This window comes from Triturus cristatus, chromosome 2_2, assembly GCF_964204655.1.
Source record: "Triturus cristatus chromosome 2_2, aTriCri1.1, whole genome shotgun sequence".
Classification (NCBI taxonomy): domain Eukaryota; kingdom Metazoa; phylum Chordata; class Amphibia; order Caudata; family Salamandridae; genus Triturus; species Triturus cristatus.
The window spans coordinates 756,579,108-756,601,752 of NC_140582.1; the positions used below are offsets into that span (position 1 = coordinate 756,579,108).

Genomic DNA, 22,645 nt, shown 5'->3' on the forward strand with positions numbered 1-22,645 from the left:
GAATGTAGCTGTGTGTTCCATTAGCTTGCTGGACATTTTGGAGAAATGTATGCAGCTACTCAATTTCTGTGTGCTTCTCTGATGCATATGCATGTTTCTGGTTTCAGTATAAATACTTGGGAATAATGTGAATTTTTCTTGATAAGCACACACCCTTGTTTAAGCAATACATGTTTAAAGCACTCAAATATTTCAACCAGAGTTTTGATGTGCATCAGGCTATGATGCGCAAAAATATTCTGACATACGGCAAATTGGCAAATAACTTTTCCATGCTTAACTTGTTGAATGTCTTCTCTTCAGGATGCATTTGTTTTGTGATGTGCACAAATTCCCTAAACAGGAAACATCCGTTTTACTGGTAGTAAAGGAAGATTCCACATTTTATGCAGTTCACAAAGCAGACTGAAGCCCCATAAAAATTCTTCCAAAAATCCAATTCCATGCAAGTTTGCGTTTTTAACATATCTTACCATGATTGGAATGACTTTGGCAATCTACAGAGCGATCCCCCTTCTCCTGTACTGGGCCAAAGTCTTGGGGAATCTAATTAATGCCTGGCCGACTAATAACCTCAATGCGAACGACCTCCAGGACCCCTTCCAATCCAGAATAAGACTCAACCACAGCGAGAGCCTTTATCACTGCCACAGATGAGATCTACCCAATCATGGACAGAATGAACACAGCAGCACTCATCTTTCTAGACAGAAACTGGCACAGTCTCACACACCATTCTCATTCAATGCCTCTGTAAGGCTGGAATTCGAGGTCTGGTACTTGGATGGATCAGCTTGTTCCTCAGGACACACCCAAACAGTCAGCCTGATCTGCTGTGTAATATAAGCCTTCTGCTTAAGCCTCACACTCTTCAATGTCTAAACGTCCGCCCTTACCAGCCTCATCCACTCCCATGGATTTAACATAATTTCCTATGTGGACGACAATGAGCTCCTAATCTATCAGAAAACACTTCCACCACCAAAGCCAACTTTGTCAGAGGCATGTCCACAGTAGCAGACTGGATGAAAAGACTGTCTCAGGCACAACCATTATATATAATGGGGTAACCCAAGAAAAAAGTCCACGGACCTGGGTATTGATTAGTAAAGAAATACAGTTGGTCCTAGACCAATTTAAACGTACAAATAAATTGTTGTGTACTCTTAATTCAAAAGACACATCATGAATACATTAGCATATAGTCAAACAGTTCAAACACTCTTCAGCATGTGAAGTATATATGCACACTCTCGATACACTGGCACTAAATCAAATTTGAAGTCAGAGGAACTGTTTTATTCAGCCGGGCCAGCGACAGAGGTTGAGAACTCTCCTATCTTGCCCCCAAACCTTTGAACAAACTCCTTTCACATCAGAGCGGTCAGCTTCATCCTTGAATTCCCAGAAGAAACTAAAAACACGGCTCTTGCAATAGGAACCGGCCTTCACAGGTGACAAGATACCCTGCTGGGAGATATGAAAGCCCTACAAAGAGAAATAACACAACATACTAATTGGAAAAATATACAGAGTGCAAGAAAGCTATTTATTTGTTCTGTCTTGGTTCGGAAGGTCAGGATTTTCTTTTTACCTGGTCAAGAGTTTTTCCAGGAGAATGAGAAGTTGATTGGAACAATTTCAAAGAAACTCTTGCTGGACTGGAAAAGTACTTTAAGCTAAGGATCAACGTCACCTTAAAAACGTTCATCAAAGGGATAATTTAGGTTTCCACAAGTTTTTTTATTGCTCCGAGAGTTCTGGCTAATACTTGTAATTTTGGTGCAACATTAGATAACTGGCTCAGAAACCAGCTCTAAATAAATACTAATATAAACAGTATTCTGGATTATGCAGGATCTCACATTAGAAGTAATCGACTCTGCTACAGTCATAAAATAATCTGCCTACCTGGACAATAAGGTAAAAGAGAATTGGAAGGTGAGGGGAGCAGAGGAAATGGAGAAAACTGTAGTATTAATAGGAATAATTATGGACCAAAGATTTCGAAGGAGTCCAGAGTACACCACTATGATAGTTTACAAAATTTAGGTTCTTACAATGGTTGTCCTTCCTAGAATTAGGGAGTGCCTAGCATGCAGTGGTATGCAAAGGTAAGCAAGGATGGAAGAACGTACTCTAAATCCAGAGAACAGGTCTGCATTATTATAATAATAGAGATGAGGAAGGGGTAAATTGCAGTATGGCTTTAATGCTTTTAGTCTGGCTAACATTTGTGGTGGCGAGGAGACAATTTGCAAGTATGTGTTAATTTCAAGTGCTAGGTATGAAGCTTCATGTCATTGCAGGTTCGGAATACTATAAACCTTTATCACCAATGAAAACTTGTTTTGGGAATGGTTTGTTTGAATCAAATGTGTCTATAGTTTGAGAGTCACACCATTGGATTAATTAGCTACACAGCTGACTAAGTTATGTGTAAGGGTAGATTTGTGTGGTTTAAAATATAGACGACTCAATCCTAGGTTGGAGGAACCAAAAATTATTAAACTGATTGAAGGATGTAGGTTTGAGCTTTTAGATTTTTGAACTGTACCCTCTGATATGCTGTAGTAAGTTAGGTAAGTTATATGATTTTATAGAATTGTTTTAGAAAAAGGATGCTAAATCCCTGAAGCAAAAAGTTAGATATGCCCCTATTGGTGTCAGAAACAAACTGCAAAAAAGGTCAGATAGGTTGGTTCAAGACTATCTACCACTGAGGATTTAAAGCCCTCAAAATGGATTTTACCAAAGGAGATGGCCAAAATGACCAGTAGCAACCTTTCTTTTTATGGGGATTTGAGTACTTTAAATGTTTGTTTTGCATTCTGGTGAATACACACTTTCTTTCTAGAAGCAATTACATGAAATCCTAAAGGCAGAAGAAACAAGTTACTTACCTGTAACTTTCGTTCTCCAGTATTGGTAACTTTCATAGATTCCCATAGCTTGTATCATTCCCCGTCGTCGGAATGGGAGTCTCGGTATCCAAAATAACATAGCAGTAGGTACAAAAGAGAAAGAAAAGGCCTAGGCCTCATTCACTTTTGTAGCATATCTACCTCTTTTTGTAAAAGAGACCAAAATAAAGCAACAACCAATCAGATTAGCCTCACCCCACAGAACCTTCCTGAGAGAACCTCAGAGCCTCAGATTTTCGTAGCCGTTGTGTAACAGTACAACCAAACCTTGCGAGGGCTGAGCTTTCCCAGGGGAGGAGGGTGGGCGCATGGGAATCTATGAAAGTTACCAATACTGGAGAACCAAAGTTACAGGTAAGTAACTTGTTTCTTACTCCAGTATTGGAACTTTCATAGATTCCCATAGCTTGTATCAGAGTAGCTAGCAGTAAGAAACACATTTTGCCTCTGTGAGACATCTCATTTTGTATTATTATACATCACCGTACTTTACCTTGTGTATTTTTTATTGCAACATAAAAGTACCATGCAATCACATAAAGAACAGTACATAGCAAAATGTGCAAGAACCATACAAAGGAAGGAGGGAAGAAAGGAAAGCTCACCACTCAATGGAAGAGGTTCCTCAGGACTGCCTGGCCCACAGCCGATTCTTCCTGCGCCAAGGTCTCCAGACAGTAATGTCTTGTAAAGGTGTGCACGCTGCTCCAAGTCGCAGCTCTGCAGATGGCTTTAATCTGGACCCCCGCAAAGAGAACCGTAGAAGAAGCCATGGACCTCGTCGAGTGCGCTCTAATTCTGCCACCTAGAGGCTTGTCCGCTGCAGCATGACAGAACTGAATAGCACTGGAGATCCATCTAGCATTACCCTGTTTGGACAGGGGTAACCCTTTGCAGGGAGCACTGAATGCAACAAACAGTTGCGAAGATTTTCTAAAGGTTTTAGTACGGTCCAGATAAAACTTCAAGCACCGCTGCACATCCAGCGAATGAAGTGCCCTTTCCGCCGGTGTAGACGGTTGAGGAAAGAAAGCCTTGAGAATCACCGGCTCATTTAAATGAAAGTCCGAAGGCACCTTTGGGATGAACTTTGGATTAGTCCGTAGAATGAGAGTATTCCTTTTGAATTGGAGGAAAGGGGACTGAATTGTCAGAGCTTGCAATTCCCCAATATGCCGTGCCGACGTGAGAGCAAGAAGGAGTGCAGGTTTCCATGAGAGGAACTTCAGATCCGCTCTATGAACCGGTTCAAAAGGAGGCTTCATAAGCTGGGTGAGAACCAAGTTCAAATGCTATGTGGGAGGTGGAGGCCTCACGGGAGGATAAACGCTAAACAGTCCCTTGAGAAATTGCTTGACAATTCCAGAGGACCAAAGAGACGGTCCAGAGGCAGTACGTCTGAAGCGAGAAACTGCAGCCAAGTGCACCTTGATTGAGGAATGAGCCAAACCTGCCTTAGCCAAGGACAGGAAATAAGGAAGAACCTGATGAGGCTGAGACAAAAAGGGATCCACACCTTGCTGATGGCACCAGTTGCAAAAGCGCTTCCATTTGAGATGGTAAGTCTTCTTAGTGGAAGGGGCTCTAGCCTGAGAGAGAACATCCCTTATTTCGTGCGAGAGAGGAAGATCTAGGAACTCTCGCTGCTCAGGAGCCATGCTGAGAGGTGCAAGGAACGAGGATCCGGATGCCAGATCTGGCCCTGGGACATTGTGAGAAGATCCGGAATTGTTCGCAGAGGACGAGGAGGAACCAGAGAAAGAAGGTGAAGCTGTGTGAACCAAAACTGCCTCGGCCATGCCGGGGCTATTAAGATCATTCTGCAAGGTTCCGCCTTGATCTTCGTGAGTATCCTCGGTATTAACGGAATGGGGGGAAAAGCGTACACAAAGGCGCTTGACCAAGCTATCGAAAGCGCATTCCCCAGTGATCCGCGATGGTGAACTTTGCTTGCGTAAGACCGGCATTTCCGGTTTTCGGGGGTGGCGAAAGGATCTATCAAAGGTTTTCCCCACTGGCGAAAAATGTCCTCCAAGACTATCTGGTTCAGTTCCCACTCGTGGCTGATGGTAGAAAGCCTGCTGAGCCTGTCCGCCTTTTCGTTGAGGACCCCTGGAAGGTGTTCCGCTGTGAGAGATATGCCGTGAAGGATCGCCCATTCCCAAATCCTCTGGGCCTCCTGTGACAACGGAAGAGACCTGGTGCCCCCTTCTTTGTTGATGCAATGCATGGCCATGGTGTTGTCCGTGCGGACGAGAACCACGGAACCCTGCAACTGCAGCAGAAATGCTTGAAGAGCCAGGCGGATTGCTCTGAGTTCCAGGAGGTTGATATGAAGGAGGCGGTGCTTGGCTAACCAATGCCCGCTGACCTGCAAGTCCTGAAGCACCGCACCCCATCCTTCCAGGGAGGCATCTGTTGTAACAACATGAGGAGCCGAATTGCTTGCGAAGGATAGACCGCGGGACAAATTCTCCTCCTGTGTCCACCACAAGGCGGCGTCCCTCATTGCCGCCGTAATCTCCACCTTGTCGTCGAAAGAGCCGTGAACTTGATGCCACTGCATGTCTAGTTGTTCTTGAAGAGATCGCATCCGTAATCTGCAATGGGGTATCAGAGGGATGCATGAAGAGATCACACCTAGCTGGGATTTGTAACGGCGTACTGAAAGACACCTTCTTCTTCTCAATAGATGTGCCAAAGATTTCAGCTTGTCTTGCCTCTCGACAGTTGGGGAAGCCTTGTTGAGAGATGTGTCCAAGATAGCCTCTAGGAACCTTGCCCTCTTGGATGGGCAGAGCGAACACTTCTCTCTGTTGAGAGTCAGACCCAGATTTGTGAACAGAGCTGTACACGCCCCGACAGTTTCCTCCGCTATGAGCCTGGACGGAGCCTTCAGCAACCAGTCGTCCAGGTAGGGGAAGATTTGATAATGCTGCTTCCTGAGGAAAGCTGCTACCGGTGCCAGCACCTTGGTAAAGATCCTCGGGGCAGGACGAAGTCCAAAGGGTAAAACCCTGAATTGGAAGTGGCATTTGGCTACTGTGAAGCGTAGAAACCTCCTGTGAGCCGGATGTATAGGGATGTGAAAATACGCATCCTCGAGATCGATGGGCCATGAAATCTCCTGGGTTGAGGAGACGCAAGATATCCTGGAGACACACCATCCGAAAGGATTGACAGATGAGATAGGTGTTGAGCTCCCAGAGATCTAAAATGGGTCGCCATTTCTCCGGCGTCTTCTTGACCAGCAAGAACCTGGAGTAGAAACCGTCCCCCCTCTGAGACAGGGGAACCGGTTCCACTGCTCTCTTGAGGAGCATCTGATGTACTTCGAGCCTTAAGAGACGCAGATGTTTTGAAGGCATGGCGACAGGGGGCTTGGAAGGTGGCATATGAAGAAACACCAGCGTATGACCATCTTGAATGATGTTGAGGACCCAACGGTCCGATGTTATCTGGGCCCAGTTGTGGAGGTAATGGGATACCCTGCCTCCCACAGGTGTCAACGGAGAGGAGGGTACAGTAGGCAGAGCCAGAACGCCGCTATTGTCTCTCGGAGGAGTCACGACCCTGGCGAGCCTGTTTCCCTCTAGTGGTGGAGCGAGAGAAAGACGAGGACTGGCCTTGTCGTTGTTGGTACTGCGGGCGATACGACTGAGGTGTCGAACCATAAGAAGAGTACCTCTGCTGTTGGTACGAGCCTCTGTAGGACGTGGTACTCTTCCCTCTGGCCCCACGGAAAGGCACTTTACGATATTGGAGAGTGCCGAGAGACCTCGCCGTTTCTGTATCTTTTTTAATGTCCTGGAGGGCAACATCGACATGTTTCCCAAACAATGCCTCCCCATCAAACGGGAGGTCCAAGATCTTGTTCTGAACCTCTGGTCGGAACCAAGTCGCCCAGAGCCAGCCCTGCCGACGAAGAACCACCGCACCTGCCAGTGCACGGAAAGCGGTAGTGGCGATGTCCATGGCACAGTCAATCACTTCTGCCGACGTAGCCTCCCCCTCCTGAAGAATTTTCCTGGCCTCCGATGGCAGTTGGTCCAAGTAAGGCGAAAGGTCGCACCACATTTGGCGATCGTACCGGCCAAGGATCGCCAATGCATTAGCTGCCCTTACCAAAAGACTGGCCATAGAGGAGAAACGTTTCCCCACATTATCAAGGTACCTGCCTTCTTTATCCGGAGGGGTGGTGAGTGGTGCCGAAGGGTTACGCGACTTGCGCTGTGCCGCCTGGGATATTACTGAATCCGGCTTCGGCTGACCAATCAAGGACGCTGGACTGTCCTCAGGCGCCTTGTATTTCATCTCCAGGCGCGGCAAAACCGGAATCACCGTAGCCGGGTTCCTCATAGCCTTCAAACCCTCTTCCCAAAGATGGCCAACAATGGGAATCGAACGAACCACTTTCCTGTAGGGCTCCTTAAAATCATACAAGAAGCATTCCGCTGGGGCTGACGGCATAGGAAGCTGGAAGCGACTGGAGGCTCTTTCCATCAGCTTGTGGAAACCCCCAATATCTGCCGGGCGAGAATCCACCGGATCAGGAGTCGGTGAAGCCGGATCCGGAATGACATAGTCCTCCCACTCAACACACTGATTAGTCGTGTTGCCAACATCTGGATCCTCATCAGAGGAATCATCCGTAACAACCTGGATCACTGGAGGCAACCCTGGGCTGGAAACTTGCAGGTGAGAAACCACCTGAGGCGGTTGCCCCGGAGAAAAGTCTGTAGGAGCCGATGGAGTAGGCACAGCATGCACTGCAGACGAAGTCGAAGATGGAGATGGAGGAGGAGCGTGAGAAAATCTCCTCCGATAATCATGTAACATGCCCTGGAGATCCGCCAGGAGTGAGGAAGGAGCCGCAACCATACCCTGGCCGGCGCTGTCCTGGCACCCATAGGATGGTGGATAGGAGTACCCAGGCGTGTAGTCGCCCTCCGAATCAGTGTCCTGACATTTCACCAGCAGTTGTGAAGGACTATGGGCATAACCACAACAATCCTGATCATCCCCATCAGAATCTTCTTCTTCCAATAACAATGCGGGAGGCAAGGGGGTCACCCTCCTTGGAGATGTCATATCTGGTGTCAATCGCCTCAAGGAAATTGTAATTTTCTCCGTCGACGAGGTAGTCGTCGGTACCGTCGGCGATAATGATTCCATCGTCGACGAGGTAGTCGTTGGAAGCTGCACCGTCGACGATTCAGTCGTCGACTGAGATATGGGCGTCGTCGACACTGCCGTCGACGAGACCGTCAACACTCCCGCCGTCGTCGTCGACATAGTCATAGCCCTTGTGGACGACACCGTCGTCGACACTCTCGTAGACGCTGGCATCGTCGTAGACACTCCCGTCGACGCTGATGTCGATGCTGGAATAGAAAGCACCGTCGACGACCCCATCGACGGCTGGACTTTTTAAAGCTGAGATTTAGAAGTCTTCGTCGACGGAGTCTTCAACTGCGTCGTCGACGATCTAGATTCCTTTTCTGACCTCTCTGAAGACAGCGAAGCGGGTTTCTTGAACGCCACAGTGGATACCACCACTGCTGGGGCAGTAGAAAGTCCTTCCCTCTCCTTTGCACCGTGGTGAGAAGATTTACTCGGACTCCGGCTCTCAGACTCATGGGGAGTCTTTTTTGAGGCCTTAGCAGGGCGGTCAGAGGATGGCGAAGGGGAACCCCTACCCCTTTTCACTGACCTGCGAGAGGAGGTGCCAGTCCTCACTGTCACTGGATGCAGCACCCTTCCGTGACTTAAGCTTCTGGAGCCACGTAAGAAGGCGACCCTCACGGTCCTGGAGGGTCTTTGTAGAAAAGGTGCGGCAGATCTTGCATTCCGAAGCCTTATGTTCCGGGTACAGGCAATAAATACAATCCTTATGCCTGTCCTCCACGTAAAGCCGTTTTTTGCCGCAGGTGGAACAAGGCTTGACAAGGGCTTTCTTCTCCTTGTCAGACATCCCAGAAGGAAAACAGCAACAAGTTGGAAGCAAAATACTTTTGAAAAAAGCAGTCAACAAAGTTGAAGTGAGCAGAGCTCAAAGGAGACTCCCTAAGCACAACTTGCGGTAGAAAATCTAAGGCTCTGAGGTTCTCTCAGGAAGGTTCTGTGGGGTGAGGCTAATCTGATTGGTTTTTGCTTTATTTTGGTCTCTTTTAAAAAAAGAGGTAGATATGCTACAAAAGGGAATGAGGCCTAGGCCTTTTTTCTTTCTCTTTTGTACCTACTGCTATGTTATTTTGGATACCGAGACTCCCATTCCGACGACGGGGAATGATACAAGCTATGGGAATCTATGAAAGTTCCAATACTGGAGTAACTTTGAAAAGTTAATTTAAGTCTTTAAGTCATTTTTAATGAAAGTCTTGAGTTGTGCATGGTAGGTGTTTGTTGCATGGAATGGTATCTTTTCTTCAAATCTTTTATTGATATTTGTTTTAAATCAAAATATGGAGTACAACAAGAAAGTGACATCCCCTAGAAAATTAACTAACCTACTCCCCCTAATCCCTCTCTCCCCATTCTTAGGCTCCTTTATGACTTGAAAGGGTACTTATCAGTTTAAATAAAATAACGAGTTGGTCCTCCAAGCAAAGCCTATTGTATATAGGTTGTCTTTCCTTGTTCTTTCCGGTATTAATTCAATAGTTGCATGATCCTTATTATAGTGGGTGTGAAACAGCGATGTGAGATCCTAGACAAGTACATTATAAGAGGTGATCAAAATGTTGAACTTTTCTACTCTGATAGTTTAAGAACATGTGGTAGTTTTTCCACATGCCAACAACTGCAAGAGTTTCCCAAACCACTGCGCTAAGTTTGGGGGCTCTTCTTCTCCAAAACAAGGCTATCAACGTACTGGCTGCCCCTAGCATCTGCCACCACAATGCTTTGTTAGCTTGGTTTATCTGTTTGAGGTCTCTATGTGGTATACTCACTAACATCAGCCCTGGATCTGCCTGTTTGTCAAACTCCAATGCCCTTGGATCGTTACCTCTTTCCAGAAGATTTTGAGGATAGGGCAATCCCACCAAACGCATTGTATGGAGCCTCGCTCCTCCAAGCAGTTTAAACAACTATCAGAAGAATCTGTTGTAACCTCTCTAGTGGTCATATACCGATGATGTAAGATGTAATATGACTCCATTTGGGGGATACTTTCATGAGTTTTTGGGATGTCTTGCCATTTGCCTTTGGAGTCATCTTCCGAAATGTCTCCGTTTAAAATCTGGGCCATCTTTTTCTGGTATCCCTATGGGTTCTCCCCTGTCCTGTTTTAAAGGACTGCAGTCATACCTCTGCACCAAGGGGAGTTCTCTCATCTTGGAGCAGGTCTCTTATTGCTCCAGGTTTGATTTGCAGCCAGTGTGTCAATTGAGAATACTACACTCTAGTCAAAGCCCCTCTTATATTTCGAGTTCTCTTACTGCTAAACATTTATTTAAATGCTTCACCCTGCACTGCTGATGTACATGATAGGTGTTCATAGATGGGAGTATTAGGAAACTGGAAAAATTGTTAATCTTTCCCATTTTATCACTCTATTGCATTCCCCAATTTTACTAAGGTTGATAAGTACGTATTGTGGGGTTGTTGGGGTCTTAACAGGCCTGGGGGATCTCCTGACATTAGCTCTATCCATGGATATCCACCTTTTCTCTCTTTCTCTCATTGTCCACTCAATCACTCAAATGGACTGCTCAGTAGTATGCCAGGATGTCAGGAAGGTATGTGATTCCAAGTCATTATTTCGTAGCCTAGCTTCTGAGGCTTTATATTTTGCAATAATCCACTCTCTCATCCTTGGACCAAGTCCTAGCTCCCTTATGACTGCTTCCAGGTATTTTCACTAAATTCTTTTAAACACCTTTTCTGCTTCTAGGCTCAGAATCTTCTATGAGAAACATTTCTATTACGTATGCCACTCTTCTCGCATTATCACTGCCTTTCCTGTCTTTTACAAAACCCACCTGACCTTATTCTACCAAGTAAGGTGTCAGTCTAGCTGGTCTGTTTGCAAGCATCACAATAATGATAGTCGACAGGCCAAACATTCTTGTGGGTCCTTATGAATGACAGTAACATTGACTTCTCTCATAGAAGGTGGGATACCAGAGCCGACAATTAATTAGGGAGGAATTTTGCTCTTCTAGTATTCTAGGTCTCTTAGCACACTTAACCTATACCCAAGTAACTCGCTCTCCCTTCTCTTACCAGCTACGTTTGCAATCGCCTCCCTTTCTAATGTTGCCTTAAATGCATCCCATTGAGTTGTCAGGGAGGTGTCTCCTTCTATATTAAATTGTAGGAATTCGGTGCTTTTGTTGGTGTAATCTCTTCTTTTCTATCGGATGTTTAAACTCGCCAGTGTGGCACTTCTCTTCCTTCCTTTTCATTGCTGCCATACGATATCCACAAGAGCATGTCTGGGATCAATCTATTTGTTGTGCCTGCTGAATGCAATTTACACATTATGTTTTGAGAAATAGAGATGTAATCAATAAAGCAGTATGTTTTGTGCATACGAGAAAAGTCATCTGCATATAGAAGCAAGGTCCACTAAGTGTCTTCTAGCCCCCACTCACTGAAAACTCTTCGTAGTCCCTTTGATGCCACCCCTGTTGTTGAACATTCCATAAGGTGCTGGCACAGAAAAGCCCTCCACGTGGTAACAGATGTGCACCCCTATCCTGAGTGCCCCAACTGTACTAAAGTCTGTCTCCCTAATGTTGATTTTTGTTGTCACAGGTAAACATGAATCATGTGTGTGTACCATGACGTAGGCCTGTCTCACGGATTGTGGTCTTGCTGAACCAGTTGCTGCACCACTCGTGTCCCTGCCCTTGTGGGGGACAAATATGAGAGAGGAGAGCTGTCATGAAGCAAGCCCTGAATATCGCTGTGCTGATCTGACTAAAGCCTGTTTCCAGTGAGGGATCAGCGACCCCATGTGCCAGCAGGTGCCGCCCGGTGTGAACAGTAATCTTCACTGTGCTGATTGGGCTGTAGCCAGTGGTCAATGAGGGAGAGGTGGACTTGTATGCCAGGAGGGACCACCCTGGATGGACAGCCGTGCGGAGTGGGCCATAGCCCTTGCGCAGTGAAGAGCCAGTGACCCCAGATCATAGAGTGGAGTCCACCTGCGCTGCGTGCAGTGAACTCACCTGAACCAGCTGCTGCTCTGGCGCCTACTGAGGGTGCATGCTCATGAATTCCAGAAGCTCTGATCCTGCAGGTGCAGGGGAAAGACTTAATTTGGGCTAGTCGGCCCAGGAGGAACATGTTTGTTAGATAGCACTGCGGCGCTGGGACACTTTTGACTTTAGAATAGAGTGAGTGGACTCTTGAGACTCGAACTACTAGTGGGGCATACACTGGATGTTGCCTATAGTGAATGAGGAATACCCACTATCGCTACAGCAAGTAGGGAGTGGGACATAGGTAGCTACCTACGAAACACTAGTGCCCAAACCTCAAGGGGACTGGGTAGTTGTTTCTGAAAGTATTTCCCTTTGTGTTGTTAGCAGCAAAATAAAACAATTTGTTTAGGCTGAAAGTATTTTACTGGACAATCATTTATTGCTGCTACTATAACTGCTTTGAGTTATGAGCTCATGCCCACCCCTCTGCATCCATCTCCCACTGAGGGAGCCTTGGACTGCTGGGACCACGCGATTCCTGAGAGTCAAGTGCTGAAGGGCTACTTGGCCCAGTTGCTGGGCATCAATAATAGGCTGGGCCTCAGGACATCAGGAGTAAAAGGCTTCAGCCTCAACGGATGGGCCCAGTAGCTACTGCTTGCCCCATGGCCCTCTGAACGGGGTTCTGACACAAGGCCAAACCGAAGTCCACCCACCAGTATTACCTACAGTTTTGGAGAGGGGCAAGGCATATAATTGTATGGGGTAGAATTGTTTTTTCATTCTAAATTGGTATCTACAATGGATATCTGTCTCTTGCAATAATATGATGTCCGGGTCCTGATGACAAATAACGTTTATTGGCTCCTTGAAGGGAAAAGGGGTTGGGCGGGTTCAACCGCTAAAATATTAAGGGATATTAATTTGAATGGTACAACTGTCCACCAAAAGGTTTATGTCACCTACCATACACTTATCAGAGTTTATATATGGAAGCCTCTATGTATCCATAGATGTGAGAACTAACAAATGAAAAATAACTGGAATGGGTCCTAGAACTAACATAAGGTTAACTCCAACAACATACGTTGGTATAAGATTTACGACGTATGTGAATGTAAGGTGCCAAGCGCACTAATCTTAGTTCAAAAACTGTTCCTAAAGGATCTGAGATTTCGCGCCTATCGGACCTCTTTCTAGACACACTGATAGCAAACCATTTACTCAGTACCTGCGAAGAAGCCTTCTGACATCCCTACCCTTTAAACCCTCACCTTCTCGCCAAGAAGTAGTATGCCATCGCTTGCTAAAATACTCACTTCTCTTCTCTCCCATTTGGATTGATTAAAAGCATCTAATGCATAGTGTCTGAAAGGTCACATTCTCTCTTGTGTATTTGTCTTTGTCTCCTAGGAAGGCTTGTTTCTATTCTCCTTGTGGTCGCCTCTAGTCTGCCAAGTCTTGGCCCAGTATGCTAATTCTCTAATGCGGAGAGGCTTTCTGGTCTCAAAAGCTTCAGACCCTCTTCCAAGTTTTCGATCACTCTTTCGGTACCCTTCCAGGATAATTAAAGAGCGGCTGGGTAGATCCATCAACACTTAATTAGTTCAATTGTTTAATATTTGTGTTATTATACTCCAGAAGAGACCGGAGCGCAAGTTGCAAGTTCCTGAAAAAGTAGAATTCTTGCATTGAACTTGTTCTATTTGTATGATATTTCTCATGATTGCTTCTTTATTTCTGAAAACAGACAATTTTACTATGATGTCCCTCTTCAAAAGGATGGATCGTTAAGCTTCCTCTCTTCTCTATGAGCTATTAAAATGCCAATTCTAGCTTCTTGAGGGTTTTGAAGTATCTTCTTAAAGAGTGACTCCCGCTAAACATGGACAATATCTCTTTCAGCTTCTTTTTCAAAGTTGCGGGTACTGATGCGATCACTGTACCTATTTCCAAAATGTTGACATTACTTTGTTTTAACTGTTTGCCCTGTGTTCAGAGGTAAGCATTGAGGTTCTAAGAAATTACCCCATTGTTTGTTGTGGGTCCTATTTTTTGTCTATGTGGATTTGCTGGCTTTACCACTGTTCAACAGTAGTAAAGTGCCTGCGCTTCCCCTAAAAAACATGTTTGCACACTGGAGCTGCCGATTTGGCCCATATAACTTCCCTCTAAGTCCATTGCAAATGGTGCTTAAAGTGAGTCTGTGCCATGGGAAATTTAATGTCAGACGTAGCCTAGAGTCGTTATTTACATCACCCACACAGGACAAAGGTGTATGCCTAGCAGGAATACCATTGTGCCCTGTGAGTTGCAGTTTAAATGCACTGCAGTGACAATGGGAAGGGAACATATATTTGCCATGTAGAAAAAGTCTATTTTAATATATTCACAAGTCATTTCTAAAATGTGACCGGCAAGTCCAAAAGGCAAGGTGCTAATATATATAAAAATATATGACATTACATATTGGGGTTAGTATGCCCTCACAATGAAATAAATCCCAAAAGCTATTTCACTAAGTAGGCCTCTGTAGACTTTTCCACAATTAATCTTAAAATAGGATTACAATTTTAATTCTGAATCTCTGCTTAAGAAAAGGTTACACAAATAGATCAATTTTTTTTTCTGGTTTATTGGTGAAATAATTTTTTTTTTAACTTAAACAGAAAAGTAACTATAAAAATTAGTTTATGTTGCCTGAGCCAGAACTGACCTAAAACCAGTCCAGCCAGTCATACCTCCAGAGCCAGAATAGACATCTCTGGCAGGGAGAGTTAACAACTCTGGCTTAGAGAACAATGGTCTGCCTCTGTCAACTGGAAGGGCAAATGGGTGTTAACTGCTGACCACTTATCAGGGATTTCCTTTCTAGGAGAGAAGAGGAACAGATGGCGGAACAAAGGGCAGCTTTAGTACAACATCTTGACTTGGAGATCTGTAAAATAGATATGATTCAGTGGTAATATTTCTCCAATCACCGGCTAGAGCACAGGATAAGTCTGGTACCTCCACCATCATCTCCTCAATTCATTACTGGAACTTGGAAGGCTGCATCCGAAGAATAAGGCCTTGCTGAAAGAAGACTCACGACTTTTGACTCCTGCTGGAAGAAGAGGACTCAAGAAGAGGACTCACCTAGTATTTAGAACTACTAACTCCAACTACCGCACTGGAACTGCTCTCCAAGGGTCAAGATGTAGGGCCCATGCTTCAGGGACACAAAAATGCAGAAGGACTCTTGACTCCGAGAGGGCCTAGCTGATTAAAGAGGCCTACACCATGCAGACGACCTTTCTGAAGTGGGACCTAGTGTCCAGAAGCCTCCCTGAAGAGGTAGAAGGCTTCAGGACTGACTAGAAGACGCAGCTGGAGACTACGTCTAATGGTAAAACCTTTGACAGGGATGACCTGCTGGATGCAAGAGACCTCTGCTCCATCATGCCTGAATTTGTGCCTCGGTCCTGGTCGACTGTGAACTGCTGTTTTTCAACGGTGGGTGACATTTTCTAGCAATTGTTTGCCTTAAAACTTCAGAAATTTCCCAGTTTCACAGGTCTTGGTGTCCTTGTGGTCAATAAATGATTCTTACTAGTTTGTTATTTTTATCATGCTGTTTTCTTGACTCTAAAATTGTTGGTACTGCATGAACTTATTATACACCTTTCTGGGGATTACTTACTGCTCATGCCATAGCAACCAAGTACTGCTCATGCCATAGCAACCAAGCGTTGAGAACAGATTATCTTACAACAGTATAGACATTGGTAGGGGGACTCCCTTTGCTAATTAATAGCCCTATATCTGAAAGAAGTGTGGAAGAACTGTTATGTAGAGTTATTTGTTTGGAGTTAAATTCCAGCCGATTCTACACTTTGGTTCAACAACTGCATATCTGCCATATCTTTTCCCACGAGAGTCATTAAGGCAGTTAACACATCGGCAATGGTCTTTACCAGATTTATATTCAAATCAGTAAGGCAAGCTTTTAGATCATCTTCAGTAAAAGTGTTCGCACTGTAAGGGGGCATGCTTGCTGATGTGTTTGGGTTGCTCTTGCATCAACTGGTTGTCAAATATTTGGAGATGTCCGCACTTTTGGATGGCTTGCTTAGTTTGAGCAATGATAGTAAAGGATTACCTTTACCCACATTTATTCAGGGCGAGCCTGGAGCTAATTTCTTTCACAACATTCTGCCTTCCGTATTTACCCGGGATAAGGGCATCACAAGTGGGGGGCTTAGAAAGGATTATTATTTGACACTTTAGCACAGCCAAATTGGGATGCCAAGTTTGCCTGGTATTCAATCCCCCAGGGATATTGCACTGGGGTAATGGTTTACAGGGACCCAACTCCAGGCTCATGTTCACCTCTCCAAGGTACTAAAATGGTGTTTTCCCTTGTCTGTAATGTGTCCCTTCGATAGTTCTCTGTCTCAGAAGTCAGCTATCTGCCGAGGGGGGTGAGGGCATGTGTAAGTGACCATCAGGATCACATCTTCTCCTCGTCACCCAACCTCTGCCCCCTTTATTTACGATTCCTGGTCGTGGGGTAGTGATGAGCACCAGAGGGCATCAGCAGTAAGGTTGCTTCAGGTCTCTGCAGTCCTGATCTTGCAAACAGCACTCAAGGGCGCTTACACGACCAACTCTGCACCATGCTGCCCTTACACACGAAAGCCATGCAGGATGGGTCCTGATTAATTCCTGGTGAGCCAGAGAATTTGGGGCAGTTTTTGGAGGTGGGGGGTATAGTGGCATAGACTACCGGCAGGACGGGACAGAGCACTGCAACCAAGGCAATGCCGATATGGCTGTTGTTCTAGAGCCTCTGCTCCATCAGGGATAGTGCTTCCAATCTGGTGTTCTGTTGAATTTATGAGAGGTTTATTGAGCCTCCATCAGTACCTTGGCTGAGTTTTGGGGAATCTTCATATGCTGATGCTCATAATGGCTGTGCCAAGGGTCCAGAACAATGCAAAGGAGCTGCTACGGCACCGCCATCTTGGGCGAAAGCACACTAGGTGATCAAATGATAAGTGTGTGCTTCTGGAAGGTGTGTCTCAAGATGTTATCAAGAGTACACTAAGGACACACAAGCACCTCTTATTTAATCAATGTTTGGAAAACCTACTTTGGAAGCCAGGCATGGACTAACAGATAGAGGAGTGTGTTAGTGGGTGTGAAGCTTTTGCTTCTAGTGACAGGAATTTGTAAAACCATCAATACTCTGTGACCAGTATTAAGGCTGCGATATGTATACACAAAGTTGGCTTTTGACATTACAAGCCTTGTTAACAGTCTTTCGTCATATTTGGGTTATGAATTAGTGCTAGATAATTACCATTCCCAGTGTACTGAAGTTAAGCTTATTGGAAGGAATTCACTGAGCTGGTTAGGCATTTTGTATTATTGCATTTAATAAGTGCTTAGGGATCTCGAACCCCACTTCACCCCACGTTTATGCACAAATACAAGTTCACTGCAGCACATTAAGGGGAATTCTCTGCAAGGAATATTTCTCTGAAACACTGGTGACTGATATGGCGTTCAACTTACCTCGGATGGCAAGAGATATCATATTCAACACTGCATTAATGAATTCTAAAGAAATACAATGTCAAACATGTCCCCACTGCTTTGTGCACCCTGCAAAGTAATGGTCAAGTAGAATGAATTCATAAATATCTAAAGGAAAGTGTCCATTTGGCTGTTTGTAATAATTTCTTTTAATTACCTTTTGTGAGGGATAGCTTGTGGTCCCCACAAGTTTGGCCAAGGAGGTTGAGGAAAAAGCTATTAGTGATAGCAGAGGTGTCTTTGTGAAACAGTATGTAAATCAATAACATAGTGGTGACCAAACAAAATCTGTCCAAGATAATGAACAGCCCTAAACGCCTGTTAGAGCAAAGTGATTAATTGGCCAAAATGTATTTATCAGAACTTTCCAGTAAAAGTGATACAAATTTTAGCAAGACTTTTACAGTGGTCAAATTCGATAAAAGTAGCGTGATGCCTCAAAACAGGAAATTGTAGAGATTAAAGAGCTGCTATGTTTTTCAAGACTGCACTGGTTCATGATCCCTGTGGTTTGGGTGAGATAGCTTCTTCATGCAAACCGTATGTTATGCCAAGGGAAGTAGAATGATTTGTCTTGGACTCTTCAGAACACAGATGTGATGTCCTTGAGCTTCCTTTCACAGAACACAGAGGCAGAACTGATTCCACATGCTAGAAGAATTAATCATTTTGCCTGAATTTGTAAAGAGTCAATGGAGAATGATTTAAGACTGTGAGTAATCATTCTTGCTAATCTTCCTGGATGATTCCTCTCTCAAATTATTCAATAATTACTTTGCTTAGTTGTTATTTTATTATTTCTGTTCTCTTTTGACAGGGCAAGATGTACTCTCTATTAGCGTGTAACTTATGTGCCCAATGTAAACCTTCAGTGAAGGTAAACCTACATTAAATGATTGTGCCAACTTCCTTGGCTTGCGCTCTTGTCCAAGCTTGCAGTGCAGCATTCTGAGCTCTGATCCTGAGATTATATTAAGCACGTATATCTAAACATCGTCCCCGACTGTGGCAGGATTTGCTTCCACTACAAGATATAATTGTACTGGTAACAGTGCTATGCAATTCTGGACTCATTTGCAGGAGGGCACTGATCCTCCCTTCTGTCCTTGCTCCGCATTATCTCCATAGGTGCATGAGCTGAGATTTCCAAATACATCGAGGCAGAGTAAAATCTTCTGGATACCACATTATCATTATGTCTATTGCCAAGTATAGTACGTTTCCCAAAAGGTTATTTGCAACTTAGACTGTCAAAGACTATAACAAAACAACTTGCCTCACTGAGCTCATGTTGCCTTTGCATCTTTTTCTCAAAACTGGATTTCATCTGAGTAAGCACTTCATACTGAAACAAACAAAGCAGTAGTTAGACAGGCACATTTCCTTTACATTTTAGCCCGAGACAGAATTTAAAAACTCTTACTTTATCGAGTATAGCATGCCTTTTAGTTTCCAGGATTGGCTCCATTTGGAGGTTTTTTTCTGTAAAATAAAGAACATGTAAATGAATTAAACTTGTGGTTCTTCTGCTTAAATTACTTTTATTTCTGTAGAATAATTCACCACTAATCCTTTACGTTCTGGAGTAGCGCGCTACTCGCCGAAAAAAGTGCTTTGATGCCTTGTCAAAGTTACTTAGTGCTATATAAATGCAAATACAATAAACATTGTTTCTGCTGTGGTTGACACTTCATAAGATATGTGTTAGACCGGTCATCCTTGGTATTGTTTTCCCCAGACTTTTTGCCTTCACCGCTCCGGTTTTCTGAATTTCATTTTTGTTGTCATTATAACTGTGCACTTTACCACTACTAACCAGTGCCTGTGCTTGCTCCCTAAAACACGGCACAATTGGCTTACACCTGAATGGCATATTTAATTTACTTATAAGTCCATAGTATTTTGTACTGCATGTACCAAGGGCCTGTAAATTAAATGTTGCGAATGGGCCTACAATGGGCCTACAAAGCAAATACAAGGAGATGATGGACGGAGTACTGAAACTTTTCAGACATTCACTTCCAGTCACAGATCGGGGTTGAATCCATCATCGTTCTTTAGCTCACTTCGCCACCCCAGTTTGGACCCAGCCATATGCAGATCAGTCTTGACCCTGTGCCTCATGGGAACAGTCCAGCTGAAACTGCCAGGCCAGGTCCTCCCTGGACCGGAAACAAGCATCCTGGGGCCAGTATCGGGATAACAGTACTCATCAGACAGGCTAGCTTTAATCCAGTGGCAAAGTGAGCATGGGACCCACGTCTGGGCATACCCTGCCAACTTAGGGCGAACACAGCAAATACAGCACTCATTGCACCACCCACTTAAGTAGCACTTTTAAACACGTCTCAGGCCTGTCATTGCAGCCTGCAGTGCAGTTTTAAAACTGCCAATTCCACCTGGCAAAACAGACCTTTTGGCAGGCCTGGTTTCTTTCTAAAACATATGTCTTTACTAAGATAGGCCCGAAACAGTCTATCTACTCCTAAGGTAGGCCCTAAACAGGGAAAGGTGCATTGTATTTAAAAAGCAGGGCATGTGTTTTTACGTTTTACATGTCGTGGGAGTGAAAAACTCCTAAATTTGTGCTTCGCTACGAGAAGTTCTATCTCTTCCATTGGAAGACATTGGGTTGCCTTATTGCATTTAATAAGTGCTTAGGGATCTCAAACCCCTCTTCACACCACGTTTATGCACAAGTGCAAGTTCACTGCAGCACATTAAGGGGACTTCCCGGTTTCTCCTGCACATCAAAACGTTTTCTGCATATCCCACATTGTATAACCACACTTCACCAACTAAGAACAAGTCACCAAGTACTGTACTGCCAGTCAGCTGAAAAGCCCTAAAAGGAATTATTTGTTGCTTATCTTCAGAGAGAAAGAGCAAGAACATGGGTTTCTCATGCCTCACTCTAATGAGTTGTGCTCATTCTGATAAGGAATGCTGGGAGTCAGATAACCCTGTACGAGTAACTCAGCTGCATAGGGAGTTTTATATAGAGCTAGGGATCCTTGCCCCTAGAAACAGTAGGCAGACACACAGTTATTGGTATTTTACGATAAAAGGTTATTTATTATGCATTATTCCAACATAAATATTATGCATCAGAATGATGATAATATCTCAGCAGTCATAATATTAAATGAGGTGCATATTAGAAATACCTCAAACGTTTGACATATTCCTTACTTTCTCTAATAGATTAGTCCAGTCCCTCTCTGCCTAGCTATTTTTCTTTCATTCTATCTGTCCATCTATCTATCCACCACAAATCGGTCCTTAAGTTCACCCCACTCTAATCCCCAGTTCTCTTTATACCTTATTTTCTAATGCTACTCTATAGAGAGGAGAGGGGAAATTATTATATCATTGCTCTGGAACATTAACAATGTCTCCGTTACAGAAGAATACACAAGGTAGTCAAATGCAGTTCCACAATTCAAAGATGTAAAAACACAATAATTCCGGTCAACAATAGTATCATTTTGACTTTTAAATTGATGCAATAGGAATTCATGAGGGTGGAAGCAAGATGCAAGTTGTGCTACCATGTCTCACACTAAAGATATAAAGGGGAGTTAAAATATTTCTTGGTTTTTCCAATATGTATTGCTGTATCATGTATCAATAACTTCTGAATGAGTAAGCTCTGATAATAAAACACACAAGATGATGGACGGAATGTTGCACATTGGCAAAACATTCAACCCAGTCACAGATCTGGGTTTAATCCATTGTTAGTTTGCTCACCACGTCACCCAAGTTCAGACATGGCCATATGCATATCAGTCTTGACCCTGTGCCTCATGGGAACAGTCCAGCCCGAACTGCCAAGCCATGTCTTCCCTGGACCGGAATCAAGCATCCTAAGACCGGTTTCGGGGTTTCACCCCACTTCAGCCAGGATAGCTTGACTCCAGTGGCGTAGTGAGCACGGGGCCCACGTCTGGGCATACCCTTCCCACATAGGGCGAACAGCAAAACACACAAGATGATGGACGGAATGTTGCACATTGGCAAAACATTCACCCCCAGTCACAGCTCTGGGTTTAATCCATTGTTATTTTGCTCACCAAAATACCCATGATTCAACACTGAGACTTTTTGTCCCCAACCATCAAATGGCAATTCACTATTTCACCTGGAGCAGGTCCTGCTGCAGTAATTTGTATTCTGCAGAGCAGGGAGTGAGTTAGAAAAAACGCCAGGAACCATAATTCCTAAGGCTGGCCCAACACCAGATCTATGTATTGTTACGTACTATTACAGTTCTATCTTGGAACACTGATGGGTTGAGGTCTAGGGGTGTCTCCCCTGACTGGAATAATTTCATAGAAAAGTTTGACATTTGTGCCTATCAAGAATCCTGGCCTATAGACCCACTTCATCACCCTGGATACCTAAACTACTATATCCCGGCTACCCTGGGTGATAGAGGTCGACCATAGGGGGCCTTACACTCTGGGTAAGACAGGTTATTGGCCTCAAGTTACTGGTATTACCCACCGAGAGCAAAGATATCCTCCTAATCAGGCTGGTGTGTAGCCCATATGGAATTATTGACATCTACAATGTATACGCGAGAGGTCACAGTGGGGGCAGAGGTCTGAAACAATCCTCACCCTAGGTGAGAGGTCACAGTGGGGGCGGAGGTCTGAAACAATCCTCACCCTAGGTGAGCTTTCAGACAAACACTCAGGGGAACCCTCAGTAGTTATAGTGGGAGACCTAAACTCGACGTTTGAACCTTTCGATAGTAAGGCTAATGACTTGGCGAGGTAGGAGGACAAGCAGTGGGGTGTCCCACTCTTGGAATTAACTCCAATTAAAAGATGGACCGAAGCTGTCATTCACCTGAAAGCCCTTTGTCTAGAATATGGTCTAAGGGTGGCTAACGGTAGATCTACCTCCGACAGACAAGGGGCAAATATGTTTAATAATGGACATCATTCGAAGCGCATTGACAATCTCCTAGTTAGCCTA

General features: G+C 44.5%; 1 protein-coding gene across 2 annotated transcripts in view; it reads right to left on the bottom strand.

The window, feature by feature from the left end:
- The window catches only part of VPS37A (VPS37A subunit of ESCRT-I), a 431,421-nt gene that overhangs the window by 114,618 nt on the left and 294,158 nt on the right, over nt 1-22,645 (bottom strand). Inside the window, exons 8-10 of one of the 2 annotated variants that reach the window (XM_085642013.1) lie at nt 19,083-19,141; nt 18,936-19,004; nt 1,281-1,488 (exon numbers count right to left, since the gene is read on the bottom strand). In XM_085642013.1, the coding sequence (XP_085498139.1) occupies nt 1,303-1,488; nt 18,936-19,004; nt 19,083-19,141 (314 nt within the window). In that variant the 3' untranslated portion in view covers nt 1,281-1,302. Of the gene's footprint in view, nt 1-1,280; nt 1,489-18,935; nt 19,005-19,082; nt 19,142-22,645 lie in introns of those variants that run through there. The other variant, XM_085642012.1, reaches the window with a different exon arrangement.